The sequence below is a fragment of the Oreochromis aureus genome, linkage group 10 (assembly GCF_013358895.1).
Source record: "Oreochromis aureus strain Israel breed Guangdong linkage group 10, ZZ_aureus, whole genome shotgun sequence".
Lineage (NCBI taxonomy): Eukaryota > Metazoa > Chordata > Actinopteri > Cichliformes > Cichlidae > Oreochromis > Oreochromis aureus.
The window spans coordinates 27,398,965-27,426,285 of NC_052951.1; the positions used below are offsets into that span (position 1 = coordinate 27,398,965).

General features: G+C 41.9%; 1 protein-coding gene across 1 annotated transcript; it reads left to right on the forward strand.

The window, feature by feature from the left end:
• The first annotated feature begins 253 nt into the window (after positions 1-253).
• tecta (tectorin alpha) lies at positions 254-27,321 on the forward strand. The gene is made up of 24 exons (XM_039618542.1): positions 254-347; positions 436-575; positions 675-962; positions 2,663-2,800; positions 2,910-3,075; positions 3,185-3,597; positions 3,702-4,272; positions 4,368-4,978; positions 6,971-7,541; positions 9,891-10,519; positions 11,118-11,424; positions 11,563-11,775; positions 13,142-13,341; positions 13,581-13,961; positions 17,885-18,171; positions 18,476-18,756; positions 19,092-19,202; positions 19,376-19,578; positions 21,838-22,001; positions 22,091-22,339; positions 23,584-23,746; positions 23,833-23,917; positions 24,037-24,156; positions 25,211-27,321. The coding sequence occupies exons 1-24, from the start codon at positions 284-286 to the stop codon at positions 25,312-25,314; spliced, it is 6,459 nt and encodes a 2,152-aa protein (XP_039474476.1). The 5' UTR covers positions 254-283; the 3' UTR covers positions 25,315-27,321.

Sequence of the window (27,321 nt, forward strand, 5' to 3'; positions counted from 1 at the left end):
GCTCACATGGGACTTTAAGGCAAATGTGATCCTGACACATTGTTCTGGCATGCATAATAGGGCCTTTTCAGGGCTCCTCATGGGAGCTCTGGGAGCCTGATTTTAAAGAAGTAACGTGACGTTGGTTCGTTGGTTCTACCTCTACACTTCTTTTGTCTCACAGCCTTGCTTATGGGAAGTTGTCCTATGACTCATGTCTTCCTGCGTTTCCATTAGCTTTAAGGAAAATGCAGCACAGATTAAGTAACACCACTTTAAATTTTGTCTCTGCTTTTTTGACAGAATGGTCAGGGCAGGCTGTCCAGTCATTCTGCTCCATATCTTCAGCATCTTTGCACACACAAGAGGTATAAGACATGTAAATATTGAGCTAGCATACCATTCTCTTCCTCAAGTCTTACAATTTGATGAGCTCTTGTACATTATTTTTTAAAGGTAACACTCAGGATACGCTGTATCCATATGGACCTGGCCATAGGGATCTAGAGACTCCAAAGATGGACGATGGAAGTTCTCCTGAAATTACTTTGCTCATCCCCTTTGTTTTCTTCAATATCCCTTACCGCTCTATCTATGTAAGCCCTGAACTCCACAGTCCTTCAATCAATATCTTTAAAGCTAACTAATGCTGGACCATGAAACTGAAATAAAAATCCTCTTCTTTCTTCTCACAGGTCAACAACAATGGTGTAATCTCCTTCAACGTGCAGGTTAGCCAGTTCACACCAGAGGCTTTTCCCCTGAGTGACAGCAGGTCATTTATTGCTCCACTCTGGGCAGATGTGCACAATGGCATCCGCGGAGATGTGTACTACCGGGAGACCACCGAGCCAGAAATTATCGAAAGGGCAACACAAGATGTCCGGAAGTATTTCAAAAACATGCCCACCTTCACTGCCACATGGGTCTTTATTGCAACATGGCACCAAGTCACTTTCTATGGAGGAAGCCAGACAACTCCGGTAAAGTTTGAACTCTGGCATAGTTTGAATTCTGCTCATTCACTTCCACCAGTATGTGGATAGGAACTGGCTGATCAAAAGGGAAAAATATGCCCCACGTGACTCTGCTTCATCTTCATCTGCTGTATTTCTCATGTGTACACAGACTTTGGGACTGTATATAAATGTGTGAGCCTCAATAATTGCCACCTGGTTGCCATATATGATTCAAACACACTCATTATAAGAACTAACGTGCCATTCAGACATAATGCTATACACGTGTGTTTGAGGATATTTTATGGTCCCTATGCAATTTTCTTTACCATCCCAAACACAACGAGGGAGATAAAATAATGTAAATACGTTAGGTTAAGTGTTATTTGCTTGCTATATTTTACTTTAGACTTCTTAAATCTAGCCAACATCTGTTTCTGGACAAGTAAACAGTTATTTTGCAATTTAAATGTAATTAATGTGTTTTGGGTGGTTTAGCTGCAGAGTGAATTACTAATTGGAAAGTTTACAATTCATCCCCAGCTCACCAAACATGTCTGTAGAGATGTGCTTGGGCAAAACACACTACAATTAATCTCTGAATTCAACTGTTTTTAGTCCCATTGTAACAGGTGAAGAAAATGCAGTACCTAGCCATGCAGTTTGCCTTTACAAACATTTGAAGCACTCACTGAATTTGAACGTGCTGCTGTAATAACATAACAACAAGTCAGTTTGTCAGTTCTTTCCTCCTAGATATTCTACAGTTGACTGGTACTATTGCAAAATGTAAACATTTAGGATCCATAGCAACGGCCATGAAGTGGCAGACCACGTAAAGTTACAGAGCAGTGTCACAAACTGTGTAACAATCGCCAACGCTCTGATGACTCAGTGAATGCAGAGCTTCAAATCGCCATTAACATCAGCACAAAAACTGTCACTGGGAACTTCATTCAGTGGATGAGCGGCTCCTGTTTGTGTGTTGGTGGTCCACTACTTTAGTCCATATAGTATATGTGCAAAAGGGGCTCATGCACTAAAACCTGCACCACCCAGTAATGTTTTTAAACAGCCAAAACTGCCTTTTTCTGTCACATGAATAGGTTTTTGTATAGATAACACATTAATACAAATTGAATACAAATTAAATTACGAGGCAGGAGCAAAAATCTAAACAAAACCTTTTCAGATATATTTACTAATAGTTTATCAGTTTAACTACAAAGCAACTCACTAAATTCTACATGTGTGGCAGCAAGCTATTCATGATTAACCCACCAAGTTGAAAATCTACCCGTTTTTGGCAATTAGTGGGTATTTATTTCAGACCCTGCGTGTGCCTGTGTATGTGAAGCAAAAAGACTGCTGTGTGTATGAATGATTGAAAGCAACTTGTAGTGTCAAACTATGTTAATGGTTAGTAAGACTAGAAAAGTGCCATATGAGAGATCACTTTTTAGAGAAACATATAAGAAAATATTCAGGAAGTTTTCAACTGTTTCAGTTTGTAACATGGTGGGCAATTGTCATCACTGTACAGAGCAACATAATTTTAAAATGACGCTAAATCAGGAACAGGTGTTTTGTATTGAAGTTTCCTGTCTATTTTGTGGATGTTAGTTACATGAAAAAAAAGATTTTCATCAATTATACATTTTTTAAATGTAGATTCACTTTTCTTCTTTCTTAAAATCTTTTTAATCCTGTTGTTTGATTTAAAGGTGAACACGTTCCAAACTGTACTCATCTCAGATGGCGTGGCATTCTTCAGTATGTTCAACTACGGCGAAATCACATGGAGCACAGGAACAGCCAGTGGTGGAGATCCATTAACAGGATTGGGCGGTACAACAGCTCAGGTATTCTCACTGTGCCTCCTAATTTCATATGGATAATAATACTTTTTGTACACAGAAATTATCCTCTGGACATTCAATCTGATATGCCTCACAACTCTCCCCTTTTTAGTCAGGTTTTAATGGTGGAGATATTGGCCATTTCTTCAACCTGCCGGGATCGCGGTCAAATGATGTAGTGAACATTGAACAGACAACTAATGTAAATATTCCTGGGCGCTGGTTCTTCCGTGTAGACACTGAGCTGATTAATCCCGCCAATGGCTGCAGCTACAATGGCAAGTCAAACATCAAACACTGATAATGTGCATGCAGGCTGACTCTTTGCAAAGAATTCTTCACTAAAATTAGTCCGTGAAATGCTACTTTGTTCTACATCCTTTCCAGGCCGTTACTACAGACGGGGAGAGATCTTTTGGCTGTCCGACAGATGCTCACAGCGATGTCGCTGCCTCGACATCGATAATGAGGTGCAGTGTCAAGAGGCTCCGTGTGGGCAGCTTGAAACCTGTGAGCAGCTGGAAGGAGCCTTTTACTGCCAGCCCACTCGCACCAGCACTTGCGTGGTATTCGGAGACCCCCACTATCACACCTTCGACGGCTTCCTCTATCACTTCCAGGGGACCTGCTCCTACCTGCTGGCTCGGCCCTGCTGGGAGGTGGCAGGGCTGCCCTTCTTCAGTGTGGAGGCCAAAAACGAGAACCGCGGAGCTGCCTCTGTTTCCTGGCTTAGAGATGTCACAGTGGAGGTGTATGGTCACCGAGTTACGCTGCCAAAAGGAAGTTTTGGAACAGTCCAGGTGAGAATCTTTGGATATAGAAGGTAAGCAGATAGCTGCTTTCCTCTTGGATACACCTGTTCCTACCTGTTCCTTTACCAAAACATCCTTTTTTCTCTCTTTAGGTGGATGGCTTGATGAAGACTTTACCAGTCCAACTCCAGCTTGGTGCTGTCAGGGTGTACCAATCTGGGGTTGCCATTGCTTTAGAAACTGATTTTGGACTCTTGGTAACTTACGATGGCCAACATTACGCATCCATCTCCCTCCCCAGCTCCTACTTCAACAACACTTGTGGCCTTTGCGGCAACTACAATGATGACCCTGCCGATGATCCCGTACTACCTGATGGCACTCTGGCAGAAAGCGTGGTGGAGCTGGGAGGCAGCTGGAGAGCAGAGGACACGGACTGGAGGTGTACAGATGGATGTGCACAGAACTGCAGCATCTGTGACCCTCTTACAGAAGCTTTCTACTTTCGGTCTGACTACTGTGGGTTAATTAACAAAACTGATGGACCATTCAGGGACTGCAGAGCTGTTGTGGATCCTACAGCCTTTGTGTACAGCTGCGTTTATGACATGTGCAGCAACAAGGATAACATCACTACTCTATGCCAGGCCATCCAGGCCTATGCTCTGGCTTGTCAGGCCCTTGGTGTCACAATACGACCTTGGAGATCTCGCACCTTCTGTGGTAAGTTTCAGTTTGCTTAATGCTAAATTTGACATGAAAGCACTTACCTAACATATACAATCTGAAAGAACTTCTTCTCTGTTATTGTTTCTTAGCTTGGTCATGTCCAGACTTCAGCCAGTATCAAGTGTGCACAAGCGCCTGTCCAGCTTCCTGCTCAGACCTCACCGCTCCCTTGTACTGTGCTCATCCTTGCACTGAGGGCTGCCAGTGTGACCCAGGCTATGTTCTCAGTGGCAGCCGCTGTGTACAGCGCGAAGACTGTGGCTGTGAGCATAATGGCCTCTATTACCCCCTTAATGCAACTTTCTGGGTAGGTCCCAGCGGTGAAGAAGGTGAATGTACCCTCCGGTGTACCTGTGGGCCTGCTGGGGAAGTTTCTTGTTTCAATGAGTCCTGTAAGGAGGGTGAGGTGTGTAAGGCAGAGGTTGGCCTGCTGGGTTGCTACCCTCGAAGAGAAGGAGTTTGCTCAGTCACCCAAAACTCAGTGACATCCTCCTTCGATGGCACCTTCCTGCCTTTCCCAGATGACAGCTCTTACTACTTACTGAAGCTGTGCGCTCCAGTGCCAGCCAACGGCTCGATGGTGGAGGTGAAGCTAGGCCGGCGGTTGGTCAACAAAGGGCCCGCTTGGAAAAGACCTGTGGTAGTTACACTAGCTAATGTGGAGGCACAGATGGGAGGGTTGGATTTTGATACGGTCAAGGTTAGTATTTCTTCATAAAAAGTAAAAATCTTGTGGGTTTTTTTTTTTTTTGACCACTGGGAAAAAAGCACAGTGGAGACTTCTGCACTGTCGCAAGTATATGAACAGATTCACTTTTATTGAAACTGAAAACGCTGGAATTGTGATTTAGGTTTAAGCTGAAAAAACTAATTTCAAACCCAAGCGTAAGCAATAGCAATAGAAATAAACAGCAAAAATAAATGCATTAATTATTTTTATCAACCAGCAATGGTCATCCGGTAAACAAATGAACACAACCACAGTGGGACTACAGGCCAGTCAAGCCTACATCTACTATGAGCCCCATATCTGGAAAAATAGGAAGGGTAGCAACAGAAAGAGGGTCCTGGAATAAAATCTGTGCCAGCAGGGTGGCGGTGGAAACTGTGCTACTGTTGGCCAAAGGCAAAGGATAAAAGATTTGTGGATATAATGAAGGAGGACATGCAGAAGGTTGTTTTGACAGATTATGGTGCTAGGGATGAGGTGAGATGGTGGCAGATGACCCCTAAAAGGAGCAGCCAAAAGAGGAAGAAGAATAAGTCGTAGTGTTAACAAATGGGTTGTTAAAAGAGGTTGTATGTGGCTAACAGTTAAAACTGTTAGGAAAATTAATAAGTTGTCTAAACTGCTTGGGAAATGATTGCATTAGCAGTTTAAACTGTTAGCTAACACTAGGAATGAACAAATTAATCGCTAAAATGGAAATCTGCAAATTAAAAAAACAAACTAAAGGAATACTAGCTAGCTAGCTAAAATGAAGTGGAAGTTGTTAGCTAAAAGAAATAGATAAAAGGCCTCCATTATCTTCTGAAATATAGAGAAAGCTTTGTTTTAGCATATCATATTAATGCTTACAGAACAATAAAATTGTTGAAGAATTCTTTAAAGAACAGAAACTGAAAAACTAAAGACCCTCTTACTATCTGTGCATAAAGGCTTTCTAGAAATTCTGATGCTATTTTCCGGGGAGCTGATTGGCCAGGCAGTGATTTCATATCTTCTGATTTTCTGATCTCTAATCTCAAACATAATCTGCCTCAAAGCAGGTTATGTCTTGAACTTTAGTCACTAAATCTTGCTTCACAGTGCACATCTCTGCTGTCTGTGTTGCTCAAAAATGTTAGCTTACGGAAAAATGTATCTAACTTTAGCATCTGTTGACACAATAGTTATATATAATTTTTTTTAAAAATTGTGATGCCAAAAAGACAATTGAATTTAAATCAGAAAGGTTCCAGTGGTAAAGACATCCATACTCATAAAATACAATAATGACAACTGCAAATACTGACTTTGATTTCAAAGGAAAAACTGAAAAATTTAATAAGCTTTGTTTTTTTTAATAAATGGGCAAGACTTACATAGAATTCAATTTAAAACAAAAAATGCCTGACAGCTTTATGAAGGGCAAAACATCTGTACTTATAACAAATGACTTAAAAGTGAAACTGTGACTGTTTGTCAGAATTGCAAAAAGTAGTTTATAATTTACCATTATGTCAAGAATAAAGCTGCTGTTGTGCCACATTAATAAACAAGAGAGCAGCTCTCTTGCTTTGGAGGTGTATTCATTGGACGCTATGAAACTGCAGAAATTTAATAAACTCAAACAGCCGGAAGCAAAAAACACAACTATGTTTGCAGTCCACAATCAGACTCCAGTCATTAGAGAGGCTCATTAAAAGAAAAAACATGTTTGTGCTGAACAAGGCTGATGTTAAGACTTAAAAGTGATCTCAGCATATAATTTTTGGTTTGTTTTTAATCACCTATAATTGGCTTGAGATTTGTTTGAGGCAATATGAGAGTGTGACCATAAAAGCATGTCTCAAACATTAGAAGTCTGAAAGCTGCCAGCATTTATTAAACTAACTAGTTCACGAAAGGTTTTTCAATGAAGGCCTTCTTGAGTCCAATGAAAATGAGGTTTGGAACCACCTGAATATATTTCACCTTTTTATTCTGCAGGTGAATGGTGAACTAGTGTCGCTCCCATACGTCCATCCAATGGAGACAATGATGATCTACAGAGCGCCGGGCAATGCAACAGTGGTGGAGTCCCGCGGTCTGCTTCGTGTCCACTACACACATCAAGGATTCCTCAATATCTCCCTTTCAACCCTCTTCTACAATGTTACCTGTGGTCTTTGTGGTGTTTTCAATAGCAATGCAACCGATGACCTTCGCCTACCCAATGGACGCCAGGCAGAGTCTATCGAACAGTTCACAGAGGGCTGGCGGTCCATTGCTGATGATCTTACCTGCAACGGTGACTGCGACGACCTGTATCGCATGTGCACAGACTTGCGTCTTTATCAGAGCCCTTGGATGTGCGGAAATATCAACGACCCCGGGAATAGTTCCTTTCTTGCATGTCACGCAGTGGTTAACCCCTCGCCATTCTTCAGGAACTGTTTGTATAACATGTGCGTGAGGGAAGGGAACCGCTCAGCCCTGTGTTCTTCGCTGCAGGCTTATGCCACCGCCTGTCAGGATGCTCAAGTAGGACTTGCTTCATGGAGGAGCGCCACCAACTGTCGTGAGTAACCGTTTTGGCTATTACATCTATATAAAAGATGGACCATTACGTCAACCATTCGCTAGTGAGGGCCTGTTGTCAGATCTCAAACTGAGCATTTTCCCTGGCGAGCTTGTTGTTTTGAAAGGCCATGCTACAAACAGCTGGAAATGACTATAAAATCAAGGCATCCCCTAAACTATACACTGCATCATCTTCCATTTTTAGGCTAACAGGGACCATAAACTTAGTCCAGATGACTTCATAGCAGCAGCTGAGGCCATAAACGTATATAAAAGTGATTACTTAAGGCACACATTAAGGGCACTGAAGGACACTTTTCTATAGATTTTCACACAGCTGGATTTCTTGTTGAAATCAGAGGAGTCGCCTCTTGCTGGTCATTAGAAAGATCAGCAAGTTGTCGATTATCAAACTCTTCTCTGTAGATCCAAAACAGAGATGCGTAGACGGACTAAATCTAATAATTAAGTAATTAAAGTTTATTTATGAAGCCTTTTCACAGACAAGCAGTCAAAAGATGTAATCAAAGTAAATAAACACTGTGATGAAGCATCGTAAAATATAATAGAAAAGCAATAGCAATGCAAAATCAAGTTAAGAACGCTTTTTAAAGAAGTCCACAGAATCAGCTATTTGCAGTTGGGCTGGGAGACTGTTCCAACCTGTTGGTGTCACAGATTGCGAGGTCTTTAATCTTTCATTAGGAAAAAACAAGAAATTCTGAGCCTGTGATCAAAGACTGTGAGCAGCAGTGTTTGTAGTAAAAATCTGGTATAAATAACCTGCAGTGTGTCCAGACTATTTACCCCCAAACACATATAAATGAATCCTAAAGTCTTCTAGGACTTTGCCAAAACTCTGCAAGAAATATGCATTACTAGTTAGCGGCTAAGCCTTTTCTTATTAATCCATTCATTTTCTTCTGTTTATCCATATTGGATAAGCAGGGGGGATCTGAAGACTGTCTCAGCTGCTATAGGACAAGGAGCAGGGTACACCCTGGACAGGTCACCAGTCCTTCGCAGGACTGAGAGAGACAGGCAGCTATGCACACTCACTTTGACACCTATGGCCAATTTGCCATAACCAATTAACCCAATGTGCATGTGTTTGTGAGAGAAAGCCAGAGTCCCTTGAAAGAAACCATACAGGTACATTCAGGAACATGTAAATTCCACACGGAAAAGCCCCAAGCTGGATTAGAAACCAGGACCCTCTTTTGCTGTGAAACGACAGTGCGAACAACTGCACCACTGTGCCACACCTTTGTTGTTAAAAAAAAAGTTAAATTCATATTTTCTTTAAACAACAAAGACTGATCATGACTTTAAAAAAGTAGAAAAAAAAGAAAAAGACTAAAAACCAAAAATAAACAAAGTAAAAACATAGTCTTGCTGATGCGCTCTGAGTTATCAGAGCACAACAATGTATAATGTGTCTTAGCTATTATGTTTCTCTTATTTTCATATTTCCTTGGAAGCACATTTGACCCTCCTGTTTATTGTATGTTACTTTTGAGTTTTACCACCAGCACTGTTGAAAACGTTGGTCCAGTAACAATAATAATAATGGGACTGGGTATTTTTATATATTTTGCAAGAGAATTGTAAAAGTGGATTGTCCCAAGAGGTTAATGTAACCTCATGCCAATATAACCCCAGCAGATGGGCTACCTTTTATACAATATTAAAAAGAAACCCAAACAACCAGATGGCCTCCACAAGCACTTGGTGACAGAGGGAAGGAAAAACTCCCTTTTAACAGGAAGAAACCTCCAGCAGAACCAGACTCGGAGAGGGGTGGCAATCTGCCATAACTGGCTGGGGTGAGGGATGGGAGGCAGGATAAAATATACGCTGTGGAAGAGAGCCAGAGATTATTAATAACTAATGATTAAATGCAGAGTGGTGTATAAACACAAAGAGAGCGAAAAGAGGTGTGTGAAGAAGAAAAACACTCAGTGCATCATGGGAAGCGTCCATGAGCCGCGGTCTATTGCAGTATAACTAAGGAAGGGTTGAGGGTCACCTGATTCAGCTCAAACTATAAATTTTCTTTAAAAAAAATCCCAACAACAACTTAACTTAATATTTAAATATTTCATTTCCTCTGTAGCAGTGGTCTCTAGATTCTTTCTATCATCTCACTTGTTTGGAGCTTTTGTTTTATCTTGTCAGAAGGAAAGTGAAACTGGAACCAGTTACGGTGATTTTGTATTGTGACTGTGACTGTGATACACTGTGTAATTTGTACTACACATAAAGAGGATAACATAAAAACACATGTAAGATATTTGACTGAACATTGGCTTAAGTCTTGCTCTCCCTGACCTTCTCTCTTCTTCAGCTCTTCCCTGTCCAGAGAACAGTCACTTTGATGAGTGCACCAGCGCCTGCCCTTTGACCTGTGCCAACTTGGACGAACCCGAAGAGCCGTGCCCCCTGCCTTGTCAGGAGGGGTGTCAGTGCGAAGACGGCTTCGCGCTGCGGGATGGCCTGTGCGTGGCGCGCAGTGATTGTGGCTGCATCTACCACAGGCGTCAGCTGGCCACCAACCAGACTTTCTGGACAGACTGGGAGTGCCAGGAGCGCTGCTACTGCAATGGCTCTGACAACACCGTATACTGTCAGCTCGCGCCGTGTCACCCTGAGGAGTACTGCCAGGAGAATGACGGCCTGTATTTCTGCCAGCCGCGCTCTGAGGCCCTGTGTGTGGCAGCTGGCTATGGACATTTTTTGCCATTTGGCGGAGTGCCGTTCGAGCTGCAGAGCTCTTGCACTCTCAGGATGGTCACCACCAGATGTGGGAGGGGGAACACGGCGCACGTACCCATCACCAGAACTTTTCCTCCATTTAAACTGGCGGTTCGTAACGAGGACAGAGACACGAGCCAAGCAATTTGGGTGAGGGGTTTTGTGCTGGAGGTTTACGAGTATGAAATTGAAGCATCTCGAAGCTACAGAAACACTGTCACGGTAAGCATTAGGCTGATATATGAGAATGTCTGTGCAATGAGGTAATCTTCAACAGACTTTATTTTTTTGCATGCCCTGTGAAGGTCGAAGTTATTGCATTTGTGAGGACATGTTATTTCTAATCAAGCCGATAGAATAACCAGGCAGAGGGTGAATTCCTCTTTGATTGGCTTAAGGTGGATCTAATTTCAATGGGCATCTTTTATCGGGCTGGATTTGGCTCAGACGAAACCTCGACCCTGAGCGACATTTGGACCAGGTTCACAAAGCGACTAAAAGATCTGAGAAGCAACAGAAATGACACATCCACCCACACACTCACTCACACACTTTTCTTTCTTTAATTTTCTCCGTTTCGCTCTCGCTCTGACAATTAGACTGAGAGACTGAGAGGAATTCACAGACACTCTTTCAGTCAGTCTAATAGTAACTGTTCACCACCTGGGCTTCCCCACATACTTGGAAAATATACAAGTCAGTTAGATTAGAGACTTGAACTTCTGTTTCTAGAAGTTGCTTCTGTAGGAATGAGTTTATGTTAGTTGGGATCTTATAATAAATCTTTAACCAGTTTTACATGAGTCCTCTCTTCACTCAGGTGAATAAGGAGCGACTGTACCTTCCCCTGAAGCTGGGCCCAGGAAAGGTCAATATCTTCACCTTTGGCATGCACCTCATTTTGGAGACAGACTTTGGCCTGAAGGTGGCCTTTGACTGGAACACTCTCCTGCTCTTGACTTTACCCCGCGACCTCTACAACACCACCTGTGGCCTTTGCCAGGGGGTGCCTCTGTCCCCACCCACCCTTTCCACAACCGACTGGGGCATGTCCTGGGCAGAGAGGGACACCTTTTGCCAGGTGGGCTGCGGTGACTCCTGCCCGCGCTGTGGCCTCGGAGAGAAAAGCTCCCAAAACGACACCCCTCTCATGGTGGCTGATGCCAACATGAACGCTGGGAGCGACGATGAAGCAAACGGAGTCAGCACGGGCATACGTTTCCACATCGGTGACGGGCTCTATGTGTTTGTGGAGCCCGAGGCAGTGAGGCTGTGTGGGTTACTTGTTGATCGGGGAGGCGTGTTTGCACGTTGTCACAGCAAGGTGGCGCCAGCGTTCTTTTATCAAAGCTGCCTCCAGGACACCTGCTTGGATCAGGGAGCTCAGGATACAATCTGTAACTGGCTGCAGATCTATGCCAGCACCTGTCAGACCCAGGGGGTGCATGTCACCGACTGGAGGAGCGACACACCGTGTGGTGAGGAGATGTTTTTGTAGAGTTTTTCCCATCGTATTATCACAAGATGTATTCTCCTTCTTAAAGTCACAGGCACCTTTTTAAGTTTCAGGTTTATGTGCATCATTACTAGAGAGAATCTATAATTAAAGTAGCCAGTTTAAAAGAATAATATTTACACGGACGTAGCTAGAAACCAGTGCCGTATGAGCAGCACTTGTAGACAGTGGGGATAAAAAAATCACGTCTAACAGGAAGAAATCTCCAGCAGAACCAAACTCAGAGAGAGGCAGCCATACTGATTCTCTGGTTCTAATGAGGAGAGAATGAAGAGAGAAAAAAATGTAATAATAGCATATGAATGTGTGATCGCTGTAAGCTGGGAAGTAGAGGTGAAGTGCATCATGGGAGTTCCTTCAGCCAGCCTGAGTCTGAGAATCTGGGATCCCACAGGCTAGTATGCTGACTTAGCTGGTATAACCAGCAGATAAAATCCAAATAAAAAAGGTAAAACTTTGTCAGCAGATAATAGTTATCAGATGCATTTCAGCATGCACTATCCCTGTTTTGCTCCCCACATGGATTGTTTATCTGCATGCAAGGGAAGCTTGCAAATGGACACCAGAAAACTTGTAGCACCAAAATCTTTTTTCTTGCCTGCAGAGATTAATTGCAGAGGAAGTAAGGAACGGTTTACACTCCCCTGATCCAATCCTAACTATTAAGTTAAGTTTAAAGAGAGTTTCTGCTCCATGAATCCAGACTTGGAGCTGGTTCCAGAAGCCTGGTAGCTGAAGCATCTGCCTCTAGGAAAAATAGACCGTGTGTTGTGAAGAAGCGACAGCAACAGTGTGTCATCATTAATGGTTGTTTTAATCAAAGAAAGTAGCTCATCTGAAAAATATCAGAGAGATATGTAGATAATTACCAGAAACGCAAAATAAACCTGGTTTTATCCCACCCACATTATGCAGGTTTAAGATAAAAATGAAGAACAGCAATCATTAAAACCACAAATTGTAATTTTTAAGTTGTGTTTGTATATTTATTCTATAAGGAAATGAGCTACATCATGATAATTAGTGCATTTAAAACTGCATTTATATGGAATAGGTTCTTACTTTGGATGTTTTCTCTAAGCAGGGATAACCAGGTTTGAAGTCCACCTCAACTTTCTTACACTCTGAAATAATAAATAATATAATAATACAGATAAAATAGATTTCACCCAAAGGGCCAAACAGCTGCTGCACATCTGCATGAGCTCTTGACATGGCCAGCTGTTTCTTACCCCTAAACAATAAAGACTTATTAATACCACAAACATTTTTAGAGTGGAGTTAGTGCCACTGTTAGCTAATATCTTTGCCAACCTGCCTGCTCCCAGTCCAGAGCTGTCCACCTAACAGCCATTACTCCAGTTGCATGTCAGTTTGCCCGCCCCAGTGTGCACCAGCCCGCGGCCAGAGGGACTGCAGCCAGGACTGCGTGGAGGGCTGCCAGTGCGACCAGGGCTACGTGCTCAACGGCAAGAGCTGCATCCTTCCTCAGAACTGTGGCTGCTATACCGATGGCAAGTACTATGAGGTCAGTCTCCCACCAAGCTCTACGTGCATGAATAAATTATAAATGTTTAAATATCTGGGTCACTTTGTGCAGTAGAAATATAAAAAGTATATAGAAAACATTAAACTAGACCTTTCTGGATCTATCAGTAAGTGCAACCATTAAGCTCTTAAAGTCCAAAATAAGTTGGCAGTTGCATGTAACCTTGGTTAAAACACTATCTGCAAATATAAAATCTTAAGAGTTTTTCTTTATTTTAGCCCAAGCAGCTGTTTTGGAACGCCGACTGCACCAAGCGCTGCCAGTGCATCGGACGAAACCTGATTCAGTGCAATCCAAGGCGATGCAAGGCAGAGGAGGAGTGCACCCTCCGGTACGGGGTTCGGGGCTGCTTTGCCCGCCGCTCCCAGCACTGCGTGGCGTCAGGCGGCGGAGTGTTCAGGACATTCGACGGGGCGTCGCTGCGACTGCCGGCCTCGTGCTCCTTCGTCCTGTCCACAAACTGTCACAAGCTGCCCGACCTCTCTTTCCAGCTCATTGCCAACTTTGATAAATGGAGCACGCCCAACCTCACCACCATCTCACATGTCTACCTGTATATAAATGAGGAGAATATACTCATCTCTGGCAGCACTGTCAAGGTAAGAGGCTAGGTGAAGTAAAGCAGAAGATCAGCATAAAGAGAGGCCACACACTGTGTAGCTGTGTAACTCTGTGACTTTGACACGTGTAGTTTATCCCAGGATTACGTGAATCATGTTTCTTATGGTTTCTCTTCTTAAATGTAGCAAGTTGCTTGAGTGAAACAATATTGAAGATAAGTTGTATTGGAAATGAGTATAATGGATATATTCTGCAAAGGATGTGAAATATTCCAGGTGGGAGAAAAAGAGGGAAGAGAAGATTTGTGGATGCAATGAAGGGGGACATGCATGTTGGTGTGACAGTGGAGGATGCAAGGGACAGGGTGAGATAATCAGCTGTGCCGACTCCTTAAAGGGAGTAGCCAAAAAGAAGAAGAAGATCATTTACTTTAGTTTTTAGTAAACTTCCTCTGTAGCTTAGTGTCCTGGGTTGTTGGTTGTTGCTAGGCAGCCAGGTTCTGAGGAAAAAATAACCAGTTTTTGCATCTTTGCTGTAAGAACGCTACTTTCAGCTACATGCTTATTCATAAGCAGTCGCCACAGATCCAAAGGGGATTTGTTTATCTCTCCAGGATCGAACTCGGGATCGTTCACTTGTTAGGCGAACGAGTAAATCACTACACGATGGAGCCACTTTGCACTACCTGTTGCTATTGCCCAAGTTTGTTTTACTTTTTTCCATATTTGACATTAATGTCTGAATCTTTTCTTTTTTTCATCAGTGTCGTGATCTGAGAGGATGATTTTAATCTTTAAAGCATTATTGGCCATTACCAGTGTTTCTGAATCATTATATAACGTTAAATATATAAAATCATGGGATGCCACTTTATTCAAACTGGTGTTTCAACCAGTTAAATGTTAAATGTTATTTATGTTTTGTTTTTTCTTCTTTGTGGTTACATTTAGAGAGCAAACTCTCCCACCCTTTCTGCGCACCTTTGGTGTCGACCAAATCAGCATGCCTAGATTACCTTCGTTACCAAGAAGACACTGTGACCAAAAAAAGGAAAAATATGATTATGGGATAATTGTACATGTTGAAACATAGTCAAAGATAGTCATAACAGGTTATTAACTTTACACAGAAATATGCAGCCACAACTTGCCCACATTAGAGACCATAAAGTGACTAAAACCATCACACTATGAAATGGACACTCTATATACCGAGGTTATTTTTTTTTGCTTTTCTACTTTTCATTTGCACCACTGTTTCTTCCTCTTTTAATCCTGCTTTAATAGAAAAATTGCCTCCATCAGGAGATTTCTCCTTTTTGTTTATGTGATCGAGTTACTTTGTGCTGGCCATATGGCTGCGGTCAAAGACGCTTTAATCAACCTCAACAAACAGAGCGGATTCAGGTCTCTCTTTCTTTCCCAGATACTTGAAAAAGTTCCTGCAGCCCAATTTACCAATTACCTTGGCACTAATAGCCTATTATATCTCCTCCAGCTCTGGACTTAGGCCATGTCAGTCAGCTGTAAGTGCAGTCACAGAGGTAACTAATGACTGATTGCTTTAAACTGCAGCTCCCGGTGAGTCTTAATCCTGCCTGATCTGAGTCCGCCAACATTAACATTCATTAATTTTACCAATTGCCTTAAGAAGCATGTTGGCGTTAGTTCTAATGGCCTGAAGAGGCTCAGATTGTCACAATCTTTGCTTTCAACTGTCTCTGTTCTTTTTTGTTTTATCCTAACAGCCAATCTTTGTATAAGAATGAAATCAGCTTATACCGATGACAGCCCATATTCTGTTTCCCGCCCATAGGTGATCCTGTTTAAGCTTCAATGTCAGTAACATAGCAATGTATGTATGTTAATGTAACATATATAACTACAAAAACAAGGGGAATGTACATCTTTGATTGGCTTGCAGAGGTTTTAAAACGCTGCCACATGGTGTTACCACTACTCATGCTATTATATACTGACTCATTTTCACACATGCAGCCCTAAACTACAGGAAACAAAGTTTTCTTAAACTACCTGGGCTATAACTTTTAACTTCTTACTCAGATATTCTATCTTAAGGTTTGCGAGCCCCATATTTAAAAAAACAAAACAAAACATGCTTAACATGAGCTGTTAGTTGTAAAGCTAATATTGTATAAATGATTTAGAAATGATCGAAAAATGTATTACTTGCATTTGGGTTCTTAGAGATGCTGTCTTTAGGACATATTGGATATCCGTTAGTGCTGACAATACATTTTACCCAGCATTACCCCTCCTAAATCCCCAAATGTAAGCAGAAAAAGGCACCTAAGTACGAGTGCCTCCTGGATTTAAAATGGTTTAGTTTGAGATGCTCTGTAGTTCAACAATCCTTCAATATGTTAAATTTTTAACTGTATAAACAGAAATATTTCAATCTTTACTATCGCACTTTTAGACGAGCTAGTTCAGAAATAACAAGGAGTCTCTTTGTAGAACTCTTTGTAGTCTAAGTGACCACAAACATGGGTGACACTGCTTTGCTTTAATCTTCCAACCCACTTTGTATCAAATGGGACAGTTGTCCCTTCATTTCTGTCCTTTCAAAATAAATTAATAAAAATATTTTGTTTACATAATTATGTACACTTCTAAAAGAATTAAGGAAACTGTGAAGTTCATTTCCCTTTGCTTCGGTGCAAATCAAAGTGACAGCAGGTGTACCAGAGAGGCGACAACAAGACAACCCCGAGAAAGGAAATGGTTTTACAGGCGCTGGTCACAGACCACAGCTTTCTGCTTATCCTTCCTGACCTTTTCTCTAGTTTTGCTTTTAGCTGGTGGCCTTTTTCTCTGCTGGTAGCATGAGATAGCACGTATTTCACATTTAGGTTGTACGCCGCTGCAAGAAGGTTGTTGTTGTGTCTCCAAACATGAGCTTAAGGGTGTGGAGGAGATAACAGGAGATTGGTTGTTACACAAGCTAGACAAGGCCACAGAGTACATCCACCCAGTAGCAGGGCGGGCATTTGCTCCTTTGTGCGAAGAGGTGTGTGACAGTGGAAGTATCCAACAAAATGACCTCCAGCATGTTTCTGGCACTTGTTCCATGAGGGTGGCCTGACACACTCTAGTGACACCTTTGCTAATGGAAGTTACAAATATAACTATAGTTCTGTGAAGTCACGAATAACTGCCAATGGCAGGAAACGATGTAGATGGGTCTCCTCATGATCTGCGCAGGTCCGGAAATAAAATTGCATGCATGATGTGTACGCTACTGGAGTGTTTATACTATAAATACTACGTGGTAGCCTACATCTGGTCTCTGAGAATCTTCTCACACTGAGACATTTTTAGTCGCCAGCAGGTCTGACAGTCGTCCGTGAGTTCAGAGAATCATAGTTACCTTTGTAACTTCCGTTCTGATTCATTCCCTCCTGACTGCCAGTAGGAGTAAACAATGTGGATGACTTGTACCAGTACTGTCACAACGAACAACTTCCTGGTCAGCCAGCAGCTGAAGCTAGTGTGGGCTCTGAGGCCACATTAAGCCAGTAGAACCTAGCAAATGTGAAAGATGCTGCCCAGGATGCCACTGTTAACCAAGTAAAACACCACTCATTGCCACCCAGTGTGGCCACACCGCTGATACAGTGGCAACTAACACCTGAATGGACCAGTGCATTTGCTGCTATATGCACCTGTTTTACTGAGTTCCTCCTGTTCTTCCCATTATAACATACAGAGAGCTGCTCTAAGCATCTGTATGGATGCCTTCCATACTGCACTGGAACCATGAAATAATTCATTAAAATTGACAATAAATGTATTAAATAGTGAAACAATTAAATGTGTCATTAAATATCTACAATAGGAATTAAATAATTTTTTAAAAAGTTTAAATGAAATAAATTCAATTTATGTATTTCATTAATTAGTTAAAAACCTACATGTGTCTGCCTCTCCTGTCCTCACAGGTTAATGGCACACCAGTATCCGTACCATTTGTAACAGGGCTGATGACACGCCTGTCCACATCTGAGGGTTTCATTGTCATTGACACACCCCAGGACATCCAGGTTCGCTACAACCGCTTTAACACCCTGAGCATCACAATGGGCCAGCGGCTCCAGAACAAGGTGTGCGGCCTTTGTGGGAATTTCAATGGGGACCCCAATGATGACTACATCACCTCAAGGGGCAAGCCGGCTGTCAGCGCCCTGGAGCTGGCACAGAGCTGGAAGACCAACGGCATGCAGAACAGGTAGACGAGGCTCACAGATGGGGAGGAATTTACTGTGCATATAACCAGTTCTTGTAAAAACCTTTGGCTGTTACCCCCAAAATATAAAAGGAAAAGTTAAGGTTACTTAATCCATAAGCCATGCGTCTACAAGCATGTGCATGTCTTAAACCCTGGATATTAACTGGCTGTTGCTCAAACATATCACTTATGCAAATCATTTATACAGATAATAACAAACGGAGCAATTCTAACAGGGCATTTGCACCTTCTTTGCTCGCGTCCTAATACCTTTGAAAGTTGAATTTTGGTCTTTCTCCTCTAGCTGCGATGAGACCCAGTACGTGGCTTTGGCTCAGTCCTGCGACAACTCTGCCATCCTGGCTCTGCAGAGTGAAGATGCCTGTCAGAAGCTCACCCAGCTCAAAGGCTTCTTCCAGCCATGCCACGGCCTGCTGGATCCCCGCCCCTTCTACCAGTCCTGCTACCTGGATGGCTGCTACAATCATCGCAAGGCTCAGGTCTGTGGATCACTGGCAGCCTATGCAGAAGCCTGCCGGTCCATGGGCACCCTCACGACCAAGTGGATCACCCAGGAGAACTGCTGTAAGGGCACCGTGAACTTCTCTCAGACTCAATGCCCACTGTGGAAATAAACACAACTTTGCACTTTACACAAATATAAACCAGCGCTAATCCTGAATTTACCAGATCTACTAAAAGTAAAAGTATTGGGTCTCATATATTATTGATTCACACATTATGAGCTTAGTTTGCTAAGGTTTCCAGATTGCCTTCCATCAAGACCACTGTGTTACTACAATGAGACGTGAAATGTAAATTTGTTGACTGCTTTGTCAGTATTAGATACATGCATGTTTGTAAAAACTTTGTGCCTTCATCTGTGTGACAGTTAACATTGTGTGTGGACCTGTCTTTAGCAGAATGGATCTATGACCCCTGTGCAGGAGAGATCTGCACAAACTTCACCTGTGAGCTGGAGAACGGAGGCGATCTGTGTGGCTGTCCGGAGTTACCCACCAATGCTGAAGGTGAGTGCTTCGTCCAGCCGCAATCACTCAGTTTTAAATATGTGACACTCTCAGTGTTACTTGTTTAGCCATATATTTTAAAAGCTATTGAAAAATACTTTTTTATTTTATCATGGCTATGGTGTGTGCCAAGAAACATGCAAAAACATGTATTTCATGTTGATGTTTGTTAGGCGAGGATGACATCATCCAAGCGGAGGTGACCTGTAAGCATGCTCAGATGGAGGTTTCCATCTCCAAGTGTAAGCTCTTCCAGCTGGGCTTTGAACGCGAAGATGTCCGGATCAACGACGAGCACTGCGCTGGCATTGAGGGAGAGGACTTCATCTCCTTCCACATTAACAACACTAAGGGACACTGCGGCTCCATTGTACAGGTCAGTTTGCATTCGTCTGTGTTCCAGCGTGCTTCAAGAGTCTCGAATGTGCTTATTTCTTTTGCTGGATCGCCCTTTTGAAACTGTTTGTATGAACCACCTTTCAGGCCTTTAAGCCTCTGAGCAACTTGTTATTCTTAAGGTTTTGTTAAATCATATTTTTAAGGTGTATAATTATGGATGCAGGTTTTTCATCACTTTCAAAATGCGATAAAGCTCCCCGCGTCTCAATTTGGATCCTTTTAGACACTACAATGTAGTCGTCAACACAATCTACCAGGGGTCTCAAACTCCAGTCCTCGAGGGCCGGTGTCCTGAAACTTTTCCATGTGTCACTGTTGCAACACACCTGAATACAATTAGTAGGTCATTAGCAAGACTATATGGAACTTCACTGCATGCTGAAGTGGCAATTCAGCCATTTGATTCATGTTACAGCAGCTCATGAGTGAATAAACATGGTGCAATAAAAGTACTTTTAGAAGTAAATTTTTCCAGACACTTACATTTACTGTATTTTCTGGACTATAAGGCAAACTTAACATCCTTTAATTTTCTCAAAAATCAACAGTGCACCTTATAATATTATATTATGTGGTACACGGCGCTGAAAAATCTGTCAAAAAATGTTTTAGTACGACTTTGGTAAGCTACGAAGCCGCACTGCTTGATGGATTGTCGGAGCATTACGGCTACTGTAGTCAGGAGCCTCACGGAGTAATCTGGGTCCAAAACTTCGTCCGCTTCAGGTCCCAAAGTCAAACGAACATGCGTCTAAATTCATGTCTAAATTCTTTCATCTTTAATAAAATGATCAGCGTTGCTGCTTTACCAGGTGTAACAATTAAGTTTAACATCCAGGCATCAATGAAACACAATTTATTAAATTTAACAGAGTTAGAAGTTAGCAGGAAGTTAGCTCGCTAGTTTCCACCTAAGCATGATATAGCATGTTCTGACTGAGAGATTTCTGAAAAAATTCAAACGTACAGCTCTGTTATCACTTCCAACATAAATGAAGACAGAAAACTAAACAGCAGTGACATTTGTAGGGTTGCTACATGGTGGCTAGCGACACAGCTATGTTAGCATAACATACACAGTGAAGCTGGAGGATGAACGCTAACTTTTTTCCACTTGATAAAAGTTAACATGAGGGTTCCCGATGGTTAGGGACAAATGCAGTCGCATGGCAGGATGCTGTAAATGGACCAAACTTCAGTCAGGAGAACAACTGAGATAATCCATCCACAATACGAGGTTAGTCATTAATATACTGCAACAACGTGGGAATAGAGCAGCTGTGAGAGAATTCAACATTAATGAATCAATGGTACGGAAGTGGAGGAAGCAAGAAGAATGAGTTGAGTAAAGTTTGATTATCTGACTGTTTTGTTTCACTTAATGTGCCTTATAATCCGATCCGCCTTATGGTCAGAAAAATACGGTACTTAAATTTAGTTGATTAGGGTTAGGGGTTGACATTTCAGCATGCAGTTAAGTTCTATACTCTTGCTAATGACCTACGAATTTTATTCAGGTGTGTTGCACCAGGGACACATGGAAAAGTTTCAGGACACTGGCCCCCGAGGACTGGAGTTTGAGACCCCTGGTCTACACTATCTTGGAAGCGACACTTGCAGCATTTTAACTGCAACTGCCACAACACGTGCCAATGAATAATTTTATCACTGCTAGCTGGCTGGCTGGGTGGCACTGGCACGGACAACCTACCCCCTTTCTACTGGCTGAAAATTGTTTGGTAGACCTGCTCCTTCGATTGTCTACCCCGCTCATCAGTGTAAAAGATCTTATGCACTCCAAATTTGATGTCCACTCGTGGGAAGATTGGCAGCTCATGAATGTGTTCCTCTTGTGAATAATCTTTTTCACTTTAAAGTGATGAACAGAGTCTTATAACTTCCTCAGATTGAGGAACAACAACAGTTGCTTCTTTATATTCATTGCTGATGTCTTTCCTTCGTCGCATTAAGACACCCGAATGTTGCAGACCAGCAAACTGTCAAATTTTCTGCTTTTATAGAGGTGCGTTAGCAGCTTCTGGCTCTTAAATCCTCATAATTCTGGCTAATGTTTTGGTAATTGTTATTAAATGATTAGTTTTTATTATGTCTTATGTCTGTACGCTGTTTTACATTTTTTTGTATGGGTGAAATAAAAAGCAGCAGCTAGGATAATTTGTTCCTTTAATGTAGAAATTTGAAATTATGAGTCGCCTACGCTTTATTTCTCTTACAGTCCAACGGCACACACATCATGTATAAAAACACTGTGTGGATAGAAAGTGTGAACAACACTGGGAACATCATCACCAGAGACAAGACCATCAACGTGGAGTTTTCCTGCGCCTATGAGCTGGACCTGAAGATCTCACTGGAGACTGTCCTCAAGCCCATGCTCAGGTCAGGCAGCAGAACACAAATATGCAGCAACAAGTGCGGCACAACAGCTGACCGCTTGGATCATCATTTCTTTTTCCTTTTTTCTCCAGCGTCATTAACCTCACCCTACCGACCCAGGAAGGAAACTTCATTACCAAGATGGCTCTGTATAAAAACTCCTCGTACCGCCATCCATACAGAGAGGGGGAGGTGGTGCTCAGCACTCGAGACATCCTGTACGTAGGCGTCTTTGTGGAAGGAGCGGATGAAAACCAGCTCATCCTTATAGTGAACATGTGCTGGGCCACGCCGTCGCGCTACAGCAGTGATCGACTCCGCTACATCATCATTGAGAGAGGGTGAGGTTTATTTAGTCCTGGGCCAAAAATGCTCAAAAGTGAAGTGGGAAAAAAAGAGATTTTATTTTATGTTTTAAACTCAACAGTTTTTCTTTGGCCTTCTTTTGCCTTATTCTCTAATGTGATCCAAGATGAAGTTGAGGTGTGATCGGTGTAAACTATGTAGCTCCTTATGAAGCCTATGGGTTCACTACAGTCTGCTGCTTTACAGTCTGATCCATACATTTTGAGAAAAAGAAAATGAAGTTATAGATACAATCACTGTGCATGCCCTTTGCATGCCCTCACTGTGCCAGCAGTGTCTTCGAGTACTTCCTCAACAGGCCACACCACGGCATGTTAGTTAAATTGTTTTTTCTAAATTTACTTGAGGTAGATAACGTGCTTGAGGTGTTTAGAATAAAGCACTATGAATGTCATGGCCCAAAGGTTTTGCAGTATTTTTCGATTCCTTCTTTATTGTTGTGACTTTTGGGTTCCTGTTTTATCTATTACTGTTTTATTATTGTAGTAGTAAGTGTTGTTTCTAGTGATATTATTCTAATTATTATTATACAATTGTTAAGTCTTTGATCCCTACTTTTACTATACAGTAATTCTAGTGTCGAGGTTCCCTCAGTGTGCACTGTATTTAGTCCTTCTGTCCGAATCTTCTAAACTCGGTGATTAGTATTTGTCTTTTGTTCACGTCCTGCTTCATTTTGAAGGCTGAGTGTCTGTTTATACCCTAAATTACTTTTACTTCCTTCCCCTCTTTTTTGTATTAATAACTTTGTCTTTCTGTGTTCCCCTTGAATTAGTTCATCCAGGTTTCGCATGTCCTCTAAACCCCTCCCTGCGTCAGTTATGGTTGTTGTTCCTTTCCTGCTTTAGTTTTGCATCTTTCCTGTATGACTTTCCACCTGTTTCCAAGGAACACTACTTCCATGACTATTTATACACACTCAAGAGTTATCTCCTTAGTCATGTATGTGTATAAATAGTCCTGCCCTCTACTTTGTCTTCATTGTGTCATCTGTTTGGTCCTGCTGGTACTCCTTAGTTATGCACGCATGCTCGGGTCTTCGTCATGCCTTTTGTGCTTTGCATTTGTGATCAGTGTTTGGACTCCCTTTTAAGACTTTGTTTAGTTTGGATGTTTACATTATCCATATTAAAAGCTCACCTTTTGTTGACCGTTCTGCCTCCCAAGTCCCACAACTGCCTCCTTGGCTACAGCACATTTGACATCTTGCTTATTCTAGGTGCCCAAACATTAAGGACAATACCATTGGCATGGCAGAGAATGGCGTATCACTCACCTGCCGCTTTCACGTCACCGTCTTCAAGTTCATCGGGGATTACGATGAAGTCCACCTGCACTGTGACGTTTCTCTGTGCGACTCAGAGACGAACGCCTGCAAAGTGGTGAGTAAATCAAGAAGAGCAGTAAAAACCAGAAAGCGGCCTGCTGTGTGTTTGGGTGTTGATGTATCAATGAACTGTGTGTGCAGAACTGTCCACATAAGAGAAGAATGTACTCAGAGGACAGTGACCATAAAGAGCACATACTGTCTGTGGGACCCATAAGAAGGAGAGGTGAGCATAGTTTTAGATAGAAAATAGCTTTTTGGGTAAAATACACGCTTCAGACTTTATTATTTAAGTAATCTATGGAAAAACAAAAAGCCGTAGGTTAGCTTCTGATGTGTTTTCAGAGTCTGACTGGTGTGAGGAGAACAATGGAGGCTGTGAGCAAATCTGCACCAGTAAGGCCACTGGGCCCATCTGCAGCTGTGTGACTGGGATGCTGCAAAGAGATGGGAAGAGCTGCCGGGGTAAGGACAATAAACACGCATATACATCCTACAAACACCTGATTTTAAGTTTTTTTTTCCTGGCTTATTGAATCATAGCATGACCTAAACCGCGGCAATATCAGCCCTAATAAAACAGGATCGGTTTGATCCTACACATCAGGGTCGCCAAGCAAAGGTTTTGCATGTTTCTCAATAGTTTACAGTTTCCATCATGTTTCACACAATTGGAGTGATTGAAGCAAAGCTAATAAAGTTTAAGTCTTGTACAAACAGCCACCAGACACTTTATTAAGTAAACCTTGTAAGTACCACATTGGACCCCTTTTGCCTTCAGAACTGCTTTTATCCATGATGTCAATCTCCACCACAAGGTGCTCTACTGGACTGAGATCTGGCAAATGTGGAGGCCCTTTGAATACAGAGAACTCACGTGCCGTGTCCCGTTACAACCACAGTGCCCGTGGTCAAAAAGGAACGGCATGGTCAGCAGCAAACGGTGCCAAGAATATGTCCCTTCTTCTCTGAATTCTGGCATCATCAAGGTTTTTCCAGCTAGAGAAATGCCACTCACTGGAAATTTTATCTTTTTCAGACTGTTTCTCTGTAAACTCTAGAACTGCTTGTGTGGGAAAATCCCAGCTTATCAGCAGTCTCTGAAATAATCAGACCAGTCTGGCACCAACAACCACGCCCCGTTCAGTCACCTTTCTTCCCAATTCTGATGCTCAGTTTAAACTTCAGCAGGTCGTTTGATTCATGTCTGCATGGCTAACTGTACTGAGTTGCTGCTGTGTGATTAACTAATTAGACATTGCATTAATGAGCAGTTGAACAGGTGCACCTAAAAAAGTGGGCAAGTTTGTGTGCATCAAATCATAAAATTTAGGGCATTTAGCTTAATTATTAGTTAATTCATTGGTTCATATGAATTCCGTTTATTTTTAACTCTTGTAGCTTTCGCATGTTGCACACAAACTAAACTGGTGATTTGTAAAAACCAGTAGCATTAAGACAGAATTTCCACCACATGCACATTTCACAAATGTTGTCATACTGCCTTCTCTTTTTCCAGCCGTGAGCTCAAGCAGTAACGTCACACCTGCGATTCCTCTGCTGAGCGTCAGCGCTGCGATCTCCGTGCTCCTGGCTCACCTTCACACTCTTCTCCTCTCCTAACGCTCTGTGAGCTAAGAGAAGGCAATAAATGACAAAGATCAAACACACAAAAAGACTTGAATATGCACAAAGTATCATCATTGATTAGCCAATAGATCAGCCAGAAAGTCAAGACAGAATATACTGTACACCAACTAATTTTTGTCTCCACATTTCATTGATAAAAGGTAAGTCAGTTTTCTAGATACATGGACAGTCAGTCAGTTTCACTGCTTTGTTGTGTTTTTCTTCATCCCCATCTGCTTCTTTATTTACATTTATCAGGACTCCCACTGTTTATCACTCACCTAAAGCCACTATGTGTAGATGTTTTCATGTAATTATAACATATTTTTACAAATTTCTTTATAGGAAATTAACATATTACGCATGCTACCACCAGATGGTGCCAAAGAAAGTAATTTTCCCATCTAGAGATACAAACTTGAAGGTACAACAGCTAAAATCACACAGTGATGTTTATGGAAAGACAATGGCTAAATTAAAAAGAAACAGTAATATAACTGATTAGTTAAAGAAAGCATAATTCTAAGTCATCAGGGAATGTGAAATGTGATCCCATCTGTTTGTATTTCTACTTGATATTATTCTACAGTCACACTAAGGAAAGCAGTGGCTGGAGATCACGACTGTGTGCAATGAACTTGCAAATTTTTTTTTGCCATTGAAATTGTTGCTTCAAATACAGGATCGGGTCTATGACCACTTAGTCAGACCATCTTTAAAATGACCTTAGTGTAACAAAAAGATGACGATGACAACTAGTTGGCACTATTGCAAAAAAAGGGTTGTAGACGAATTGCAGACTGACTCAGAATGATTACAGCGGGCTAGCAATTTGTCTGTGTTTGCAAACTTTTACCAATCTGTCTGAGAACGATTGCAGTCAAAGCCGGTTGCATGGAGACGGGTTGCCTCCCACCAGGCAGTGTTTGCAATTACCTTGCAGTAGAAAATCAACTATATGTTTGCACTAAGTACTTGCAAGTAAAAAGTAAAAAAAACCAAAACACAGCAGTAATCAGGCAACCATCAGTTTTGGCTGTTTTTACTGTAGTGTGAGCTATTCATAAATCCTCATTCTGTCCAAACTGTGATCAGATCTTAATGAGTAGGTGGGGTGCAACAACTACAAACCCTCATGATTGTGATTTAATTGATTTACAGAGCCATCAAAACGTAAACATCAAACTATTTTATTATTAATTTATGAATAAATGACATTTAAACTGTAAATTTCCCATTTCTCAGTGGAGAGGTTTATTAAAGTTACCTTTTATATTTTAAACTGATATTCCAATAAAACAAAAATGTAAAATAGAAACTTTTAATTTGAATTTTTTTTTTTTAATTATGAACCAAGCAGTTAATAGTTATTGTGGTGACTTGACGTCATTCAGTGGTCACAAGGTCACATATTCATGACATTTGGATCGAAATGGGAAAGAAGCTTGTTTATAAGTACCATAAACTATATATAAAAGATGGGCATGGCAAAGTCCAGTCTTTGAAGCCTTGAGCTGAGGATTCGCTGTCTTGGTGTGGTGAGACTGGGTGTGAGGACTGAAGGGTGGAGCTGACCGAAAAACCAAATGTGCTTTATGTTCGTGGGCTCGCTAATCCCATGTTGGGCCTGACCTAAAGGATACCCTGGTCTGAAAACCATCCAGAAACAGTAGCCCCCTCCTGACGCTTAAGCCCAAACTGCTTGGGCTTCACTTTTATACCCAGCCTGAGTTTGACGCTACTCTGCTACTCATGTGATCATGTACTTTCATTTAGTATTTTGAGAGTCTCCCCAAAAGTATGATGCTGTTTTATGGACTGTATGGCTCAGGTGTGACTTTTTGATGAGAAGCTTAGGAAAGCAGGAAGAACTGAGGTTACTGTATGTAACATTTAAACATGCTGTTTCTTAAAAAAATGGCAAAACTGTACCGATTTCATTAAGAAACTGGCAACTGAGCATCTGCAGATGTGTGTCAGAGTGCAAACCTTTACCCAGAA

Excerpts from the sequence above, each read along its gene's own strand:
- tecta (XM_039618542.1), top strand. The coding sequence starts at position 284 with ATGGTCAGGGCAGGCTGTCCAGTCATTCTGCTCCATATCTTCAGCATC. Across the intron at positions 3,076-3,184 it reads CAATGGCTGCAGCTACAATG|GCCGTTACTACAGACGGGGA; the intron begins GCAAGTCAAACA and ends CATCCTTTCCAG. Across the intron at positions 19,579-21,837 it reads ACTGCGGCTCCATTGTACAG|TCCAACGGCACACACATCAT; the intron begins GTCAGTTTGCAT and ends TTTCTCTTACAG.